At 37.6% G+C, this 21,377-nt stretch overlaps 1 protein-coding gene across 1 annotated transcript; it reads left to right on the forward strand.

Moving 5' to 3' along the window:
- Nucleotides 1-1,799: 1,799 nt before the first annotated feature.
- LOC138902442 (uncharacterized) lies at nucleotides 1,800-2,362 on the forward strand. Its single transcript, XM_070190310.1, has 3 exons — nucleotides 1,800-1,805; nucleotides 1,918-1,971; nucleotides 2,078-2,362. Exons 1-3 carry the CDS (start codon nucleotides 1,800-1,802, stop codon nucleotides 2,360-2,362), a joined length of 345 nt encoding a protein of 114 aa, XP_070046411.1.
- Nucleotides 2,363-21,377: the final 19,015 nt, after the last annotated feature.

Here is a 21,377-nt window from a genome sequence, read left to right on the forward strand (position 1 = left end):
TTAATTTTTATCATATTTAATTAGACAGAGTATATACCTATGGGTTCGAGGCTCGATATTTGAGGCCCGGTAGCACAAAACAATCCTAAATTCTTTTTTGTGTCAATTTTAATATTTTCATAATTTTGTATGTTTGTATTGTAAATTAAATTATTAATTTTTACCATATTTAATTGGACAGAATATATACTTATGGGGTTCGAGGATGATATTTGAGGCCCAATAGCACCAAGCTATATTTATTTCTTATGTGTGTCAATTTTAATATTTTCATAATTTTGTATATTTGTATTGTAAATTAAATTATTAATTTTTACCATATTAATTTTTATCATATTTAATTGGACAGAGTATATACCTACCGGTTTAATGCTCAATATTTGAGAAACAGTAGCACCAAGCTATCCTGAATTCATATGTGTGTCAATTTTAATATTTTTATAATTTTGTATGTTTGTTTTGTAAATTAAATAATTAATTTTTATCATATTTAATTAGACAGAGTATATACCTATGGGTTCTAGGCTCGATATTTGAGGCCCAGTAGCACCAAGCTATCTTGATTTCTTATGTGTATCAATTTTAATATTTTCATAATTTTGTATGTTTGTTTTGTAAATTAAATAATTAATTTTTATCATATTTAATTGGACAAACTATATACCGATGGGTTCCACACTCGATATTTGAGGCCCAGTAGCACCAAGCTATCCTGAATTCTTATGTGTGTCAATTTTAATATTTTCATAATTTTGTATGTTTGTTTTGTAAATTAAATAATTAATTTTTATCATATTTAATTGGACAGAGTATATACCTATGGGTTACAAGCTCGATATTTGAGGCCTAGTAGTACCAAGCTATCCTGAATTCTTATGTGTGTCAATTTTAATATTTTCATAATTTTGTATGTTTGTTTTGTAAATTAAATAATTAATTTTTATCATATTTAATTGGACAAAGTATATATCTATGGGTTCCATGCTCGATATTTGTGGCCCAGTAGCACCAAACTATCCTGAATTCTTATGTGTGTCAATTTTAATATTTTCATAATTTTGTATGTTTGTTTTGTAAATTAACTAATTAATTTTTATCATATTTAATAGAGTTTGTATTTGATCTATTAGTATAAAAGTTACTTAAACTACAGGGGTTCTATGCTAAAAGGCTATATATTTTACTACGCTAAAAGGGCACTAGTCTTTAAGCAAATAAATAATCTAAACTAGATAAAAATAACAAATACATTTTAATCACAAAACAAACACAAAGCACTAATATTTTAGTCCGGATAAAAATAACATACTAGTTTAATCGCAAAAAAAAAATAAAAAAATAACATGAAAACACATTTAAAACAAGTAATATGCATTATTATACGAGTTTCGATATAAACTAAATCGGAATATCTCGATTTATGTTTTTCGGAAAGTCGATGAATTGAAATTTGAGCCCGAAACGAGGAAACCACAACAATAGAAGGCTTAGCTAGGATGTGAGACCTACAATCTTATCTTTTTGTGTAACGGGTGAGGTCAACTATAACTTTTTTAGAAGGAAATTTGGGGGGAGGGGTCGATTCAGAAATTTGAAATGGGGGAGGGGGGAGGGGGGAGTCGTCTGGTTCGAATGTGGGGAAGAAGGAAGGAGACCGTTTATTTATCTATGCATAACGTGGTATATAACTGTGCTATACATGTATAACGCGGTTATATACCGTACTATGCATAATTATCTTATCAGCCCTGTATAGCGCTAGTGCGGTTGAAATTTATGTAATAACGTTATTGGTAGTAATGATTGTAAGCTAAAATGTTACCGCCAGTAACGTCACTTGGTGAAAGTTTTTTCATCGTACAATCTCGACCTCGGATGATTTGACAATGCATCATTTAATAAATTGTTGCTCACCAGATTTTCTTCAACCAAGTTTCTGCTTATTTTACATATGCACAAGCAATAAAAGAGGTATGAGTTAAATAAATAATTCAGTTTCTTGTCATCTATTACAAAAATATATACTTTTTTGTTTGTTACGATTTTACGTAATCAATTTTATGCGTCATTTTTTCAGCACTTTAATCCCGACACAGTTATGAAATGGAAACATAAGGAGTCAATGAGTTCAACAGAGGTAATGACTTTCAAGTTTGCATTTTGGGCATTCAAACCATGCATTGATGGATTCAAGACGTGTCGCCCTGTTATTTCAGTAGATGGAACGCATATGTATTGCAAATATGACATCAAATTACTAATTATTGTTGGAATTGATGGAAATGATAACATTCTGCCTCATGCATTTGCTATTGTTCAAAGGGAGTCGAAAGAGGCATGTAAGTGGTTTTTAAAAATTTGAGCACTCATGTAGTAAAGGACAAAGAAGATGTATGTGTGATATCTGATCGTGCAAAAGGAATCTTGACTAGTATGCCGAAGTTGCGTCGATGGCGAGAGCCTAGGGCCTTTCATCGATTTTGCCTTAGACATCTAAAGAGCAATTTTCTATCTCGTTTGCCTTAAGACATCAAGATTGTTCTTATCCGATATATCCAACGATCGATGAGTGGAAAGGACTTCCAAAAAGATTACCACAGACATTGGATTGTTTAGTGCCATATTGCTGCTGAGACACAAGTGCTACATTTAACTTTACCCAAGAAGAAAAAAGATTATCACAGACATTGGATTCCCTAATGTTTCACTAGTTTAGTGGCATTTTAACCAAGAAAAAAAAAGTTTGTTTAATGCTTATCTTTATTAATTAGTAAATCACTTCATCCGTGCAAATTATCTGCATAAGTCAAGATAATCTCCTATGAACTAGTTCAAAAAAAGAATTCAAAGTAATGGCAATCCAGCATTTCAAAGACTATTAGTTGATGGGTAAAAATTCTAAAAATGAGCTCCAGCAATTGACACTGATATATCAAAGAATATGGGATAATAAAAAATTATTAAGCATTGATATATCAAACAAACAGAACTATTGTCTTACCCATTTAATTGATTATACATTATGAGTCGTATTCTTTTTTGATGAAAAAATACCTTAACCGCAGATAAAAAATAGCTCTGTTCCAAGCATAGTGAAAGCTATCTAGCAGCAAAATCACCGAATATTTAAAGTATCAGTCATGAAATTACAGTTAGAACAGACGTTTTCTGGCAGCTCCTACGACGTCTATTGGGATATATCAGGAGATGCTTCTTTTTTCGTTAAACTCTGGCGTAATTTAGGGGTCTTGTTGATTAGGAAAAAAGCTTACAACTTTAGCATCAGAAGAAGCTTTAGAGTAACGAGCCATAGTAGGAGAGGAGATTAAAACAGTGTTGGGATGAGAATACTTCTTTTGAGATTCATTAGATGCAGCAACATATTTCTCCATTTAAATCTTTGATATCAATTTCATGAACCCAACTTTAGAATCAAAATTTCCAATTCTAAAGACTTCAAAGTTTCCAAATTCTTGAAATTAAAGGTGGGAACTTGTGAGAAAAAAAAAATCAAGAACCCAGAAGGGGTAAAAGGTAATTCATGGAAAGGTAAAGTAGTGAAATGACATCGTCAAGTTTATCTGACCAATTCGTGGGGACAGCTAATAAAGTAACCCTAGGTTACGTTTTACATTAAAAACGTTACTGAATGTTAGGTTATAATATATATCAATACTTGTATTTTTTACCCTTTATAATCTGACTTTATACTTGATAAAATAGATATTTAAATATTTTCCTAATATTTAGGATATTCTAGTAAGGAAAGATCTAATAACCAAAGTTAATTTTGTCCTAAATATTAGGAAGATAATTATTACCTTTACCTAATAACTAAAATTTTGAATTCAAGTTATTCAATTACGATTTTGTTCCTTTAAAACTTGAATTCAAGTACGTATATTTTTATTCAATAAAAAATGACAATCTAATAGAAAATTCGTTTGGGAAAAGGAAACTACAATAAAAAAGATAACACTTCAAAAAGCTACGTTTTCTGATTCAAACAGCTATTGAAGTCACAACCATCCTATTTTTTTTATATTTATGCTACGTCAAATTGTTTGGATGAACTTATGAAGATCATCAAGTGCAAAAATCAAAGAAAGCAAATTGCCATAAGGTTTTATTAGTTACTATCTAATCCTTATGCCTCTTCTGTATTTTAGATTATGGTGTTCTGAGTTGTTAGAAACTTTGGGATTTTATCGAAGCCAACACTGCAACACATAGTTTTAATAAGTTTTTATTTTTAATTTTATTTTATGTTCCTCACTCCTTTTTTTCCCTCACTCCTCATAATCTATGTTTTGCAGCTATATATATGCCCTTTTTTCAATTACAATATGAAATTTACAAGACTTTGTTTATTAGAACTGCTTAAAATTACATAGTAGAATGACAGTAGCACATAATTGTCAGACATAGTTATCTGATATTTAGTCAATTTTATATACTCATATTTGTTTAGTAGGATCATCACCTTTAAGCACAGTAAATTAAGTTAAATCTTAATTTCAAAAGTTTTTTCTACTTATATAAATATTTTTGAAACATTGATAAATTGAAGTATGACAAAATTTCATTTCACGTCATAGTACTTTATAAAGAATATTATAAACTCTACTGACAAAGCAACAATGTGTAATTTATTGAAACCATGAGGGATTTTGTCCAAGTTGGAAAAATTACATGTAAAAGAGAAAGCTTTTTATAATCTATTATATTTCTGATTGTGGAAAACAAATAATTTTCCATGAATAAGGTGTTGTTTAAGAAAAAGAGGAACAAAAATAAAATAAAATTAAGTTTTAGAAAAGAAAACTAGCAATCCGAAAAATTATTTATATAAATTTATTTGCAAGAAGTGGGGGACATATATTCTAATCGGGGGAGGAACCAAAGATTCAAATTTTTACTATCGTTCTTTCTAATACCTTACTGGTTAGTATCTTTTCTTCTTTTTTGGGTATAATATATAATCCCTTCCAATTGATGCATAATTCTTTTTATGTTCACCAATTGAAGGCTAAAGTAACAATAATGTATATTGGTTACTAATTTTAAGTATACATGGACTACCATAAAGATAAAAAATACAATACAAGACAAACTTACTGATTTTAATTCATTTTTTCTTTAAATATATTTTTAACTCCACACAGTTTTTATTTATATAAACTTTTTAAAACTTCAACATCATACCCAGTTTTAAAACTTATATTCATTAATATAGGGTTTCACGCTGTACTCTAAATCTAGTAACTTTTAAAAATTTAAACGGCAAGATAAAAACGTTACTGACATGCACGATTAATCTGTGTATCGTATCCAGCAACAACGATTTATACCTCCGTTTGTTTCATCAGCCGTTGCTTTTTTGCTATTAAAATTTTTGAATAAAATATTTTGTATTTCGTTACTGAGAAATACGTTTATATTATTTCAGTTAAACTTAAAAAAAACGTATTAGTTTGGTTAAGTGACTTAAATAATGAGTTAGTTAGGTTAAAAATTCAAAAACTAAAGAGAGTTAGTAGAGTAAAGATCAAAACTCTATATTGAAAGACTTACATGTTATAATCAACCACATGTTATTTCTCTCTCTAGAAAGAACTCTCTCGCTTCTCACTACACCTTTTCATAAGTCCTGCTTGCAAATCACCATTCTCCCATGCAAAATCTAAACTCCTTGCATCTAATCCCACCCAAACCCCCTGATATTGCATCAAGAAACGAAAGCTTAGATATCCCCATGCCTGGTCCGAATTTTAAGGATAAATTAATTGCGGGTGAACATGGTACCTTAACAAATAGGGGCATACGCGAAATTTTTTGCAAGCGATGTCGACATTTAAAAAAACAAATGAATAAATATAATAACAATGCCATTTCAAAAAAGATACTAATTATATTTATAAAAAAAAAAATATAACTACACTATTATAACTTTTCTCGACTAGTTTACACTTTATGTTTTCATAAAACCTTACTATAGTACTAAATATATTTTTATATAAGACATCACACAACCACCAAGTTTAATAAAGTTGCAAGGAACTTAAAATAATATAGACATGATTCTACCTCATTGATCCTTTCTTCCAATTTAGATAAATTTGAGAATCACAAAACTCGCCTATTACCGCTAATGCAACTACTCCTCCTCGTGGAGGATTCAATTTCACCACCAACCAGTACATACTTGTGGCACATGCCGCTACTCACGAGCGGTACTTTCCACTGTATATGTCATTACCGAACCTACCTTTACAACACCCGTCATGGTCAGGGTGCCATATGAGATCAATCAGTACGCCGAGATGGAGAGAGAGGCTAGGCGTAAGGAAGGAGAGTCGGTATCTGAACAATTGCAAATATTAAGAAGGCAAATGAAGAGTATCCAAGTTGCCCAAGGAAGTGAAAGCCTGAATTATGAGGACCTGTGTATTCACCCAGATATGGATATACCAATAGGATACAAACCCCCAAAAGTTTGATACTTTCGACGGGATAGGGGACCCTCACGCACATTTAAGGGCTTATTGCGACAATTTGGTCGGTGTGGGAAGAAATGAGAAACTGAAGATGAAATTGTTTATAAGGAGTCTGACGGGAGAAGCACTCACCTGGTATACCCGATAGGACCCGCGTAATAGGAGAACTTGGCAAGATATGGCATAGGACTTCATGAACCATTTTCGATTCAATACAGAGATCACTCCTGATCGGTTCACACTGGTGAACCTGCAGAAAAAACCATCTGAGTCGTTTCAAGAATATTTCGAGAATTTTTAAGCGACAAAGTTAAAAACCATTTCAAAAACAGGGATTTCGGTAAACAAAACGAACAAGAAGAACCACAGCACGTCATCCACATGATCATCGGTGGTGTCGATACCCCTTAGGGGCCGGTACTTAAACACACTAAGACATCGGTTATGAGAGAAAAACGATCTCGAACTTGGGATTACGCACCCATAGGAACCTTGTCCTTTAATGATGAAGATGCATAAGGAGTCATGCAACCTCATAACAATGCACTGGTAATATCTGTACTTATGAATAAAACTAAAGTTAAGCGTGTGTTAATTGATCCAGGTAGCTCGACCAACATTATTAAATCGAAGGTTGTAGAACAGCTCGATCTACAGGACCAGGTCATACCCGTAACCCTGGTTCTAAACGGATTCAATATGGCATGTGAAACTACCAAAGGCGAGATAATTTTGCAGATAAATGTGGTCGGGACTATCCAGGAAACAAAGTTCCACGTAATAGAAGGCGATATGAGATACATCGCCCTTTTTGGAAGGCCGTGGATCCATAATATAAGAGTTTTACCTTCGACCTTCTACCAGGTTCTTAAATTCTCAACATCGGAGGGAATCAAAACAATGTACGGGGAACAATCGGCCGCAAGGGAAATGTTTGCCGTCGAAGAAGCAATCTCAATATCCTCGCCTTCATCGATAAAGGGGTCGGGCTCAAAGGGGGAACGTAATGCCAAATAGCAATCACAGACGTTAGCTTCGAACCAACTAGAAGATCAGAAGATTGACGAAGATGATGAGCAAGGGATCCCAAATCCTTCGTGGTCCTCGATGGTTCCGACGCTACCCAATCAACGATCGAAGAACTGGAGCAAGTCGTACTAATCGAATATCTGCCTAAACGAAAGGTATACCTGTGAACGGGATTAACCCCCGAACTCAGGAAAAAGCTTATTCGATTTCTTATTGATAATATAGATTGTTTTGCTTGGTCCCATTTAGACATAACAGGGATCCCACTGGATATAACGACGCATCGGCTGAGCCTAGACCCTAGGTTCAAACCGGTGAAGCAAAAGAGAAGACCCCAGTCTGAGGTAAAATACGCATTCATAAAGCACGAGGTAACTAAAATTCTCAAAATAGGGTCCATTCGAGAAGTGAAATATCCCGAATGGTTAGCCAATATGGTTGTAGTCCCTAAACAAGGGAACAAACTTAGAATGTGTGTAGATTACAAGGATTTAAACAAGGCATGCCCCAAAGATTCTTTTTCACTACCTAACATCGATCGCATGATCGATGCCACGGCCAGCCACGAGATCCTTACTTTTTTCGATGCCTATTCCGGGTATAATCAAATCCAAATGAACCCGAAGGATCGAGAAAAGACTTCGTTTATCACCAAGTATGGAACCTATTGTTATAACGTAATGCCCTTCGGGCTAAATAATACAGGAGCTACTTACCAATACCTAGTAAATAAAATGTTTGATGAACAAATAGGTAAATCAATGGAAGTTTATATTGATGACATGCTAGCTAAATCCTTGCGCGCAGAGGACCATTTGACTCATTTGTAGGAAACATTCGAGATTTTAAAGAAATACAACATGAAGCTCACCCCCGAGAAATGTGCTTTCGGGGTCGGATCGGGCAAGTTTCTTGGCTTCATAGTATCGAATCGAGGGATCGAGATAAACCCCGATAAAATCAAGGCCATCGAAGACATCACTGTCATGGATAGTGTAAAAGCTGTGCAGAGGCAAACGGGATGGATTGCTGCCTTAGGACGATTCATTTCAAGATCGTCGGATCGAAGTCACAGATTTTTCTCTCTGCTCAGGAAGAAGAGCGATTTCACCTGGACCCCGAAATGCCAACAGGCATTAGAGGAATTGAAACGATACCTATCAAGCCCACCACTGCTGCACACTCCAAAGGCAGACGAGAAACGTTACTTGTACTTGGCAGTATCGAAAATCACAGTAAGCGGCGTCCTAGTTCGGGAAGAGCAAGGTACGCAATTTTTCGTTTATTATGTAAGTCGAACCTTAGGGGAAGCAAAAACTAGATATCCATACTTAGAGAAATTGGCACTGGCGCTGATAAGCGCCTCTAGAAAGTTAAGGCCATACTTTCAATGTCACCTCATATGTGTATTAACCACTTACCCACTTCGTAATATTTTACACAAGCCCGAACTATCAGGCCGATTGGCCAAATGGGCCGTCGAACTCAGTGGGTACGATATAGAATATCAACCCCGGGCGGCCATCAAGTCTCAAATTTTAGCGGACTTCGTGGCCGATTTCACGCCAACCCTCATACCCGAAGTCGAAAAAGAATTCTTGTTGAAATCGGGTACATTATCGAGGGTATGGACCCTTTTCACAGACGGGGCTTTGAACCTAAAAGGGTCCGGGCTAGGCATCGTTTAAAGTCATCTACGGGTAGCACTATTAGGCAATCTATCAAAACTACTAGGTTGACTAACAATGAGGCCGAGTATGAGGCCATGATTGCAGGTCTTGAGTTAGCTAAAAGCTTGGGAGCAGTGGTCGTTGAAGCCAAGTGTGACTCTTTACTGGTGGTAAATCAAGTAAACAAAACCTTCGAAGTTCGAGAGGATAGAATGCAAAGGTATTTGGACAAATTACAGGTAACTTTGCACCGTTTCAAAGAATGGACTTTACAGCATATACTTCGAGAACAAAACAGTGAGGCCGATGCGCTTGCAAATTTGGGATCATCGGTCGAGGAAGATGAGATTAGATCATGGACTGTTGTTCAACTCTCGAGTTCCGTGATCGAAAAAGGTCATGCTGAGATAAATTCTACAAGATTAACCTGGGATTGGAGGAATAAGTATATTGAATACTTGAAGAACGGAAAACTCCCATCGGACCCTAAAAATTCGAGGGCCCTGCGAACCAAAGCTGCTCGATTCACATTGAATACAGATGGAACATTATACCGAAGGACATTCGATGGACCATTGGCAGTGTGTTTAGGTCCAGGAGACACCGACTATATCCTACGTGAGATTCATGAGGGTACTTGTGGAAATCATTCTGGTGCCGATTCATTAGTCCGAAAAATAATCAGAGCAGGATATTATTGGATAGATATAGACAAAGATGCAAAGGAGTTTGTTCGAAAATGTGACAAATGTCAAAAGTTTGCACCGATGATCCATCAGTCCGGAGAACAACTTCACTCAGTTCTATCTCCATAGCCATTCATAAAATGGGGGATGGACATCGTCGGCCCTCTACCATCGGCCCAGGTAAAGCTAAGTTAATTTTATATATGACTGACTATTTCTCTAAATGGGTTGAAGCACAGGCGTTCGAGAAAGTAAGAGAGAAAGAGGTTATAGACTTCATCTGGGATCATATCGTAGGTCAATTTGGGATACCTGCCGAAATAGTATGTGACAATGGGAAACAATTTATCGGCAGCAAAGTGACAAAATTCTTCGAAGACCACAAAATAAAAAGAAATATTATCAACACTGTATCACCCTAGTGGGAATGACATGCTGAATCGACGAACAAGACTATCATTCAAAAACTAAAGAAAAGATTGAACGACGCTAAGGAAAAATGGAGAGAGAGATCCTGCCCGATGTTCTTTGGGCATATCGAACAACATCAAAATCCAGTACGGGGACAACCCCGTTCTCCTTAGTATATGGCTTCGAAGCCTTGATTCCAGTCGAATTTGGGGAACCCAGTGCCAGGTATCGATATACAACAAAAGAATCAAATCACGAGGCTATGAATACTAGCCTCGAATTATTGGATGAAAAATGAGAAGCCGCTCTCGTCCAATTGGCCGCCCAAAAGCAGCGGATCGAAAGATACTATAATCGAAGCATCAATCTTCGCCATTTTAAAATCGGGGACTTAGTGCTAAGGAAAGTCACCCTCAGCACCCAAAATCCAAACGAAGGAAAACTGGGTCCGAACGGGGAAGGACCGTATCAAATACTCAAAAACGTCGGTAAAGGATCCTACAAACTCGGTATTATAAACGGCGAACAACTACCAAGCAATTGGAATGTGTCACACCTAAAACGATACTACTGCTAAGGTACGACCCTCCCATATTCGTTTATATTTCGAAACTAACCCTTGCAGGAGTTCAAACAAAGAACAAGGATGGTTTATTAAACACAAAGCCTTAGGTCTGAAAGCACGCGTTGCACTCTTTTTCCCTTAGACCAGTTTTATCCCAAATGGGTTTTTCGGCAAGGTTTTTAATGAGGCAACCATTGATCGTACAAACTTAGAACGATTTAACAGTATCCGGGGCCTCTTTACAATCAACCTCGAATACTGGTGGGGCATTACCCTCAAATATATCAAGTTCGATGCAAGAAAGTTACTTCAATAAACAGGGTTCCAATAGGAAAAATTGTAAGAGCCAAATGGTCAAAACGAACCATGCTCATGTAGATTGCTCGATCCATGGTATAAAATATAAACTATGTATAACAACATGAAAAGAAACTTCTTTGCCAATATCTCGTGTCGTCCTCTATTTCGTGATCTATTATGCAAATAGGCTCAAGGGCCGATGATTACCCCACAAATCGGGGACTGCCACTCGACCATTAAGCCTACGGGCTACATTACTTCGAGTTCGAATCACTCACTCGACTAATATGCCTACGGGCTACATTATTTTGAGTTCGACCAAAACACTCACTCGACCATTAAGCTTACGGGCTACATTACCTCGAGTTCGAATCAATCACTCGACTAATAAGCCGACGGGCTACATCATCTCGAGTTTGAGCAATCACTCACTCGACCATTAAGCTTGCGGGCTACATTACTTCGAATTCGAATCACTCACTCGACTAATATGCCTACGGGCTACATCATCTCGAGTTTGAGCAAACACTCACTTGACCATTAAGCCTACAGGCTACATTACTTCGAGTTTGAATCACTCACTCGACTACTAAGCTTACGGGCTACTATTATTTCGAGTTCGAGCAAAACACTCACTTGACCATTAAGCCTACGGGCTACATTACCTCGAGTTCGAATCATTCACTCAACTAATAAGTCTAGGGGATACATCATCTCGAGTTTGAGCAATCACTCACTCGACCATTAAGCCTACGGGCTATATTACATCGAGTTTGAATCACTCACTCGACTACTAAGCCTACGGGCTACTATTATTTCGAGTTTGAGCAAAACACTCACTCAACCATTAAGCCTACGGGCTACATTACCTCGAGTTCGAATCACTCACTTGACTAATAAGCCTATGGGCTACATCATCTCGAGTTTGAGCAATCACTCACTTGACCATTAAGCCTATGGGATACATTACCTCGAGTTCGAATCACTCACTCGAGCACTAAGCCTACGGGCTACTCTTATTTTGAGTTTGAGCAAATACTCACTCGACCATTAAGTCTACGGGCCACATTACTTCAAGTTCAAACAATCACTCAACTCGATTACTAAGCCTATGGGCTACCTTATTTCGAGTTTGAGCAAGAACTCACTCGGTTATAAAGGCTACAAGATCCAAATTCGATCAAACTACCTAAAGCCTTATGAAAACCTTCATAAGGCATGAATAAAACAAAATCTTCTCAAGGCAGAGAATAAAACGGAGGCAAGTCAGGAAAAGAAAAGATCTTTATATATACAAGAATATTTACAATGGTCGAACAGGACGCTGTGCAAAAAACCAAAATAAAAACTAAGGGCTAAGTTTCTTGGTTATCTATGGGGGCAATCTCTTCTCCATAAGGCTCCTCCCTGCTCTCGGACCCACTTTTGCTCCCATCATCACCATCATCATCATCATCACCATCATCATCGGAAGCCAAGGCTTCCGCATCGGCTCAAGCTCTTTTGCTCTTTTTATCTCTTCGGTAAGATCGAAACCTCGAGCATGGATCTCTTCGAGGGTCTCCCTCTAAGATCGGCATTTAGCAAGTTCGGCAACCCAATATGCTCGAGTATTGGAGGTCTTGGCTGTCTCTCTTGCTTGTACCTGAGCAGCTTCAGCATCCGCCCGATAGATGGCCACTAATGCATCTACATAGGACTTTGCTTTTTCGGCATCAGATTTGGACTTGGCAAGTTCGGAGGCCAACCGACCCTCGAGTTCCTCAATTCTTCTCGCTTGAACCGAACTCTTCTCCTTCATGCCTTGAAGTTGGCTTGCAGCCGATGACAATTGGGCCCGAACAGTCTCCTTTTTCTGCAGCAAGACGGTCCATGCCATCTTTCCATCACATGGTCTCCGCCCTTATTATATCAACTTCCTCACGAAGCTGCCCGATCGTCTCGAGTTTCTGCTGCAGCTATGAGATCGAAATATTAGCCTCTGATCCTGAATCAACCCATGAGTTCTTAATATTATCATTACCAGCTCGGTCAGGTCGATCTGGTCTTGATGAGCCTTAGCCAACTCAACTCGAAGGCCTTTGATTTATTCTTCTCTTTGCCCGGAAAGGAGTTTAAGGTCATTCCTCTCCTCCGTAACCCATCGGAGGTTGGCCTTGAATCGATGCAGCTCAGCTCAAGAACGAGAACATGCTTCTCGAAGAACCGCCACGGCCTACGAAGAAAGAAGAAATGAAGTTAGAAAAGAATAGCAAACATAAAAGTAATATCAACAAAGAGAGTTAAAGCTTACCCGATTCAGAGCTTGCAGCACTTCGCAGAAAAGGCCCGGCACATCACTAGGGCCAGCAGCGTCCTCGACCCCAGTAAACAAATCACAGAAGGGGTCCTCCCCTTCATGAGACCGGCTCATCTCGAGGGTCCCCAAAGCTTGGGCTTCCCGAATCGCCCCTTCAGAAAAGGCAGGGAGAGTGAACGAGTCTCCGATTACTATTTCCCCAAGCGACTCGCTTGGGGCGTTCTCCTCAATTCGGAGAGCTTCAGGACCGGCCCCTTCCGATATACCCACCGTTTGTTGACTTCAATGGGAAGCATCCTCGATCTCTAATGATTTGGGGACTCTGCCCGAACCTTCCTCCGATATCTCCTCAGTCTGAGGAGGAGCTTTATAATTCACCATCGATTCAGCTGCCTTTGGGGCATCGATGGTTTTCTTCATTTGGGCCACCGGCACGGACCCGTCATTTTCTTCTTCTTCTTCTTCTTCTTCTTCTTCTTCTTCTTCTTCTTCTTCTTCTTCTTCTTCTTCTTCATCCCTTAGATGCAGAACTGATTCTACGGTCAAAGGAATGGTATTTTTCCTCGGCTTACAAGCCATCCTCATCTTTAATTTTGGATCTTCGAAGGCGGAGGCCCTTTTTCTCTTGTTATACTTCACCAGCTTTGGATCAGAAGCCGAAGCCTCTTCCTCGATGGATGAAGGCCTCAAAACCGCATCTTTGCCCACACCTACATACAGGAAAATTGATTTACGTATATGGAAAGCATCTCATTTGAACTACCAAAGATACGAGAAAGGGGCTCACCATGATTTTTGGCCTCTCATCGGCCCTTTGACAAATCACGCCACAAGCGCTCGGCGTATGTGGAGGTCGAAGCTAGATCCCGTACCCAGTTCTTGAGACCGGGGACTGCACCGGGCATCCAAGGAACCACTGCATCACAAAAGGGGGGATATCTGTGAGAAAAGGAAAGAAGGGGAAAAATAGTAGGAGATAATAACAGAATTACACTTACGCTTCATGTTCCACTCCTCAGGAAAAGGCATCTTTTCAGTTTGAATCAGGTCCGAAGTCTTTACTCAAACGAACCTGCCCATCCAGCCTCGATCCATGTCCTCGTCTATACTCGAGAACGGAACCTTGGTAGCCCGACGCTGAAGTTTTATTAACCCGCCTCGAAATAGGCGAGGACAGTACAATCGGATGAGATGGTCGAAGGTGAAAGGCATCCCCTCGATTTTGTTCACAAAGTAACGGATCAAAATAACGATCCGTAGAAAAGAAGGATGGATCTGGCCTAGGGTTATTTGGTATTGACGGCAGAAATCAATAATAACAGGGTCGAGGGGACCTAATGTGAAAGGGTAAGTATACAAACTTAAAAACCCTTTCACGTAAGTGGTGATATCTTCTTCAGAAGATGGAATTACTATTTCTTTGTTCTCCCAATTGCAATCTTTCTTTAGCTATTCGAGGTGCCTCTCGGTTATCGAACACATATACCTCGATACTGGCTCACATCGGCCGGGAACCGATGAGCCATTGTCGACCTTAAAATCAGACGTAAGAACACACACCCCAGGAACGCATTCCTTAGGTCGTGGCTCCACCAGTGTGTTGTCGGTGGCAGGCTTTGAAGAAGAAGCCTTTTTCTTTCTGAGGAATGGTTTTTTATGTTTTCGCCATTTTTGGATTTAAAGATTGAGAATAGAAAGAGGTAACAAAGATTTGGTATTTTTGAAGAAAGATTTTGCAGAGAAGAATCACAGATTTGCGAGTGAATTCAGAAAGTGTGAGAAAGAAGTTAGAAAATTTAGAGTTTGAAAATGTAAAAGTGATTAAAAGTGAAAAAAGGGTTATTTATAGGTATAGCAATGGCGGTTCAATTTCAATAATGGCCGACCACCATCTGACACGCATTAAATGCCTTGAAAAACTAAATCGACGAGACAGCTATCACGTGCGTCATGATCGAGCCCAATGTAAACGTCAGCTTATATCTGATCGAGCCGTTGAGAAATCATGTCGTTTCTCGCTATATCCTTCCCGAGAAACGAGGGGACTATATGTATACGGTAAAAATCGGTTAGTCCTTCGTACGAACTGGTCGAAATGGTAATGCATTGGATCAGAGAAGCATCTTCATAATATCAGGTTGAGGTCCGAAGTCAGGTCACCAAGCTTCGAGCCCTAGGGACAGCTCAATGTCGAGCTCAATATCATTATCGAGCTCAAATCCAAATCGAACCATGATGCAAAGTGAAGTTATCGAGCTTATGAGGTAGAGACCGGTTAACACTGACCCCGAATCAATACAAGGATCCCGAGTCAGAATCGAGCTCAAGTCAAGATCGAGTGCTCGAGTCAAGATCGAGAGCTCAAGTCAGTATTGAGCTTATAGGCAAGAGCCGTTGCAATCCCAGAAGAGGAGAGAATCCTTGCAGGAATTATGAAAAAGCTTATCTATCATGGGTCTCCCACTATGTATTTTTAATTATATCTAAAGTAGGATCCCTCCACTATAAAGGGAATGGTTATTATTTATATAAGGACCAGGTTTTGCATAAATGGTAACTGAGATATCATACACTCCTATATTGAAGAGTTATCCTTTTTTAGCTTGATAAATTGATTCATCTTGCTTAATCTATAAATCATCTTCTTCCCAACTTTACTTATTTTTCATTCTCTACAGTCAACATTCGATATTTCTATTCATTCTTATGATTTGTGTCAAGTTATACCACATACCCTTAGAACTGCGTACAAATTTAACTCTACCCATTTTTCGGGTAAAAAAGTATAATATAAGAAGGCTTTGAGATCTAAAAATGTGATTATACATGACTGCAAAGATTCGAGCACCTAACCTCCCACTCGAAATTCAGTTGCTTAACCCATGGGACCAAGTGATGCTTCTTGGCAAGCGGTTTCGTTTCTTCAGTTACTTAACCTAATTCGAATTATATGTCTTATTTTAATAAATTTTCCAGTGAAGCGGTATCGGATGACACCGTTTACACTAAGGTGCGCCCGGCCCTGTTAATGAATGTACACACTCAACTAAGTGCTCACTACATATTGCCACTACAAGGAGATGGTCCAGACTCCCAGCCCCAACATCATCTGGAGGTCGTCAAATTCAATTGTCACACGAGGATCTCGAACGTATCTATCAGCCATGGAAATTCTCAGTTATTATCAAACTCCATTGAAAAAGGATACAATATGATCTACTCAAAAAAAAGATCCAAGAACTATGAAAAATTCCTGAAAATTTTCCATTAATTGACCTTGGGGCTGACTATTAAAACTTTGTAGCGTCAGAAGCTAAAGCTTCACGTACAGCTGTTTGGGTCCGCCTACCATAATTACCAATCGAGTTATATGACGGTATTATTCTTAACAAAATAGGGAATAATATTGGCAGGTTACTAAAAATTGATGCTTGCGCTTTCTCGACCTTAAGGGGACGTTATGCAAGGCTATGTATATAATTGCCATTGGATGAACCAGCCTTTCCCTTTATCCTCAGTGGTCGTCATAAACAGCATATATATTATGAGGGAGAAAACTTCTTGTGTAAACAATGTGGGAGATTGGGCCATGTGGTATCCAAATGCCATTACAAGGAGGCATACCCAATTCCCTCTACTACACTGTAGAAGCTTCCATGAGCTAGCCAATCAACAGAGATCTAGAAGCGATGTCCAAGACAATAAAGAAGAAGTGTGTCATTCGCCAGGGGATATTTCAAACCTCAACCCAATATCCATGCGTTGGTCTGTACCATTCAACCAAGCACAAACTCAAGCCACTGCACCTCCACCTGCCAACCAGGTACTCCGACAAGCACCTCCTCCCAACGTACCAGAACCAGAAGATCAACAAGTGAGGAATGCATAGGAGATGATATATGTTCCTGGGGTCAGAAGAAATAATAGAGTTTTCAAGTCTAAATTAATGAGGTAAGTGTATATCTCTTCAAGGAGATGCAAGAGAAGAGGCACATTTTCAGTTGTCCGCCGGCACTTTACAAGTGCTCGTTGGACATCAGGCCACCACAGGATTAACTCACAACTAAACAGTGATGATTATTTGGAATATTAGGGGTGGTAATAATGATAATTTTCGGAGAAATAATTGATACCCACAGCCACAAACCATGCATGGTGGCTTTGTTGGAAGCTCGTATGGATAATCATATTAACCTCCTCAATGACTTCGCGACAAGCTGGAGGAATGGTTATACTATGGGACTCCAATGTGGTCGGTGTCCACAACTTTGTTAAGAGGAACCTAGAAATTCATGCTAACATGGAGGTAAGTGACTACAAGGCTATTCTCTTCTATATATGCTAGTACTAAAATAGAAAATAGAAATACTTTATGGCATAACATAGAAAATATTTATGATACTTACAAAGGCCCATGGCTTCTAGATGGTGATTTCAACGACAATTTTAGCAGGAATATTGATAAGTTTGGTGGAAATCCCATCAATCGTACCCTGCTTATGGACAAGTATTAACAAGTGTAACCTCATGGATCTAGGATATAAGGGTTGTAAATACACTTGGTCCAATCATCGTAAGAAATCTAGAGGTACGACTTGATAGGATCTCTGTTAACAATGATTGTATCAATTTATTTTCAAAGGCTACTGTAGTGGTCATAATCCCTTATTGATCCAACTAATTCCTAGAAATTTTAACTACAATGACAAACCTTTTACGTTAGAGACCATTTGGTGTAGATACCCAGATTTCATAAATATTATACGATAAAGTTGGAATAACAATGACTTTAACAATGCTCTAAACCTGTTTAGAGATAGGATTCATATTTGAAAACATGATACACATTTTCAAAAAGAAGAAAAGACTGTTAGCTTGCTTAAATGGTATCCAATCTTCCCCAAATTACTATTGTAACATGTTTTTACAAGACCTAGAGTCAAAACTCCAACTTGTGTATAATAATATCCTTAAGATGGAAGAGGACTTTTGGAAATTACCTTCTCGTATCTCTTAGCTAAATGAAGGTGATGCCAATACTAGGTTCTACGCCTCTAACAGAAAATGTGGTAATACTATTATGTACTTTAAGAATGATAATGGTGAGTGAATTTCTGACCCAAAAGCCATCCTAGAACACACTCACAACTTCTTTCAATTTGCTTTCACTACGTCCAAATCCATAACAAACAGGAATGCCATCTTTCTTGAAAGAACCCACTGCAACAATAACATACCCAATATTATCCCACAACCCACTAGCCATACTAATTTAGACCTAACAAGCTTAGATAGACCATTGGTTAATAATGAAATCACTAAGGCAATTTTTTCTTTCAAGCCCTTTAAGGCTCCAAGGACCAGATGGCTTGCACCCATTTTTCGACCAAAAATATTGGCATATTATTATTAGCTCAGTGTTAAAAAATTTTCACAAGGTCTTCGAAACTCAATTTTTACCCAACAATACTAATGATACCTACTTATGCCTCATTCCAAAAATTTGCCAATGCTAATAATCTAAAAAACTTCAGGCCGGTTGACCTTTGTAAAACGTCTTATAAAATTGTCACCAAGATTATTGCCAACAAACTTAAGTCTCATCTTCCTAATTTGATTAGTCCACTCCAATCTAATTTTATAAAAAAAATAGGAGAGCTAGCGATAATGCCATCATCATTCAAGAGCTCATAAATAACTTACACAATTTTAGAAGCTCTAAATTCAATATAATGTTAAAAATTGATCTTGAAAAGGCATTTAATCGACTGAAATGGTCGTTTGTATATAGAACTCTTAGATTTTTTAATTTTCCTCCTAAGATTTCTAAGCTAGTAATGCACTGTATTTGCGCAAGTACCATTGGGGTGCTTGTAAATGGTACAAAGTTCAACTTCTTTAGTCTTAGTAGAAGCCTACGCCAAGGGGATCCTATGTCTCCTTATATTTTTATTCTATGTATGGTACTGCTCTCACGACTAATTAACCATCAAGTTGACATTATGCTAAGGGAACCTATTAAGGTTAATTATAAAAGCCCTAGTTTCTCTCATCTTTTTTTCGTGGATGATCTAATTCTAATGGGAAAGGCTAGCCATAAAACTGGACATTGTATCAAAAAGTGCCTGGAATTATTTTGTCAAGAGTCATGTCATTCTATAAATTACTCTAAATAAAAAATAATCTTCTTGAAAAACTGCCCTTCGAGTACTACTTTCTACTTTGCTAACTTATTTGGCATGAAAATTAACTATGAGTCTGGCAAATATCTTGGATTCCCAATTCTTAACCATAAGCCCAAACCTGCGAACTTCTAATTTGTTATCGACAAAATGCGATTTAGATTGTCATTTTGGAAATCAAAGTTCCTTAACATTACTGGTAGAGGTTACTGGGATACTTCTCAAATTAGTAGTGTGGTGAACCCATCTAGAGGATCAAATGTTGATTTTAGAGGTTGTACAAGGATACCAAATAGTACCTTCATTGCAAATCCTCCAACCTAAATTTTTGAAATATCCTCCAACCCTAACATGTCCGGTTTACAAAACAGGTGTGGAAGATATTCAATACATTTTTCTTCTCTGTTCAATAGCTTCTCATTTTTGGGAAGAATTAGGCATTGTGAGAACAATCCAACCACCATATATAGTATCCACTGGCTAATTCACATAAAGGACTCCCACCTACAGAATGCTAAGCACAACATCAATTGGGAAAGTCATGTTTCCATTCACCATTTGGAACCTTTGGAAAAATAGGAACAATAATCTAGCTAGCTTTAGACTTGAACCCAATTATTAAAGTTATTCATCAAGCCTGGGAATTTAATTTCTTTACTGAAAGGAATCGTCTTAAGATTGGAAGGATCAGAATCGAGGTAAAATGGCAAAAGCCCAACAACAACACTATCAAACTAAATATAGACGGTGCATTCTCAAAGGATACGATGGAGATGAATTTTACACAAGTGGAGATTAAGATTCACTTCACATAAATCACTAAACTACTGATCGAGTGACGATAACGAATCTTTTAATAACACTCTATTTGATTGCAGGTTATTAATGCGTACTCAGACATATATAACTTCAGGGAAGGAAATGGAGATGCGCATCAACTAGCAAAGGAAGCTATTACCCACTTCAAGCCAACTAAATGTGTTTACCTTACTCGTCCTCCTTTTTTCTTGAACCAGAACTACATAGAAACAAGCAAGGAATATGTAGTAGTACTACGTATTTTCCTACCGACTATGTTATGTCTCTGTAATATTTTGATACAGTTCTAGTAATATAAGCTTCCTTTTCTTTCAAAAAAAAAAAAGACTTACATGTTATAAGTTGATGACTAGATGGTATATACATGTTGATTTTTGATTTCGCATTACGATTGAAGGATTACCACATCAATTGGTAACTATAACGGAAGACAAATATAATAGGCGATAGGCTTTGATTTATTGTATGACTTAAGGTATGTAAAATAAATATAAGTCTAATATTTATATTATTTTCTACACAAGCCACTTATTAAGTAATCTTTATTTGATATTTTTCCTCCTGGAAAGTGAAAGGAAATGAGTGAAGTGAAGCTTCCCACAATACGAGTTAAGGGACTTCAAGTAATCTTAATACGAGAGAGAACTTTATAGAATATGATACTTATGAGTGGGAATGATGGCCACCCAACGTCAAGCATATGAACTCGTTATATCAATAGTTCTCTGTCTACTACCCCAGCGCATCTCCTATTACTTTGAATGATAGAACAATTCGAAAAAGGTAGCAAACATAGTAGAAGAAAAATAATCTCTTAGCTTCATCTGTCTCCTTGCCATTTGATGTTTACATATCCACTTTCACTTTGTATCCTACCAGCCAGTTACTAGATTAAACTATCTTGTACAATGAAAGAGAT

The sequence above is a fragment of the Nicotiana tomentosiformis genome, chromosome 12 (assembly GCF_000390325.3).
Source record: "Nicotiana tomentosiformis chromosome 12, ASM39032v3, whole genome shotgun sequence".
Taxonomy (NCBI): Eukaryota; Viridiplantae; Streptophyta; class Magnoliopsida; order Solanales; family Solanaceae; genus Nicotiana; species Nicotiana tomentosiformis.

Excerpts from the sequence above, each read along its gene's own strand:
- LOC138902442 (XM_070190310.1), top strand. Across the intron at positions 1,972-2,077 it reads ATGCACAAGCAATAAAAGAG|CACTTTAATCCCGACACAGT; the intron begins GTATGAGTTAAA and ends TCATTTTTTCAG.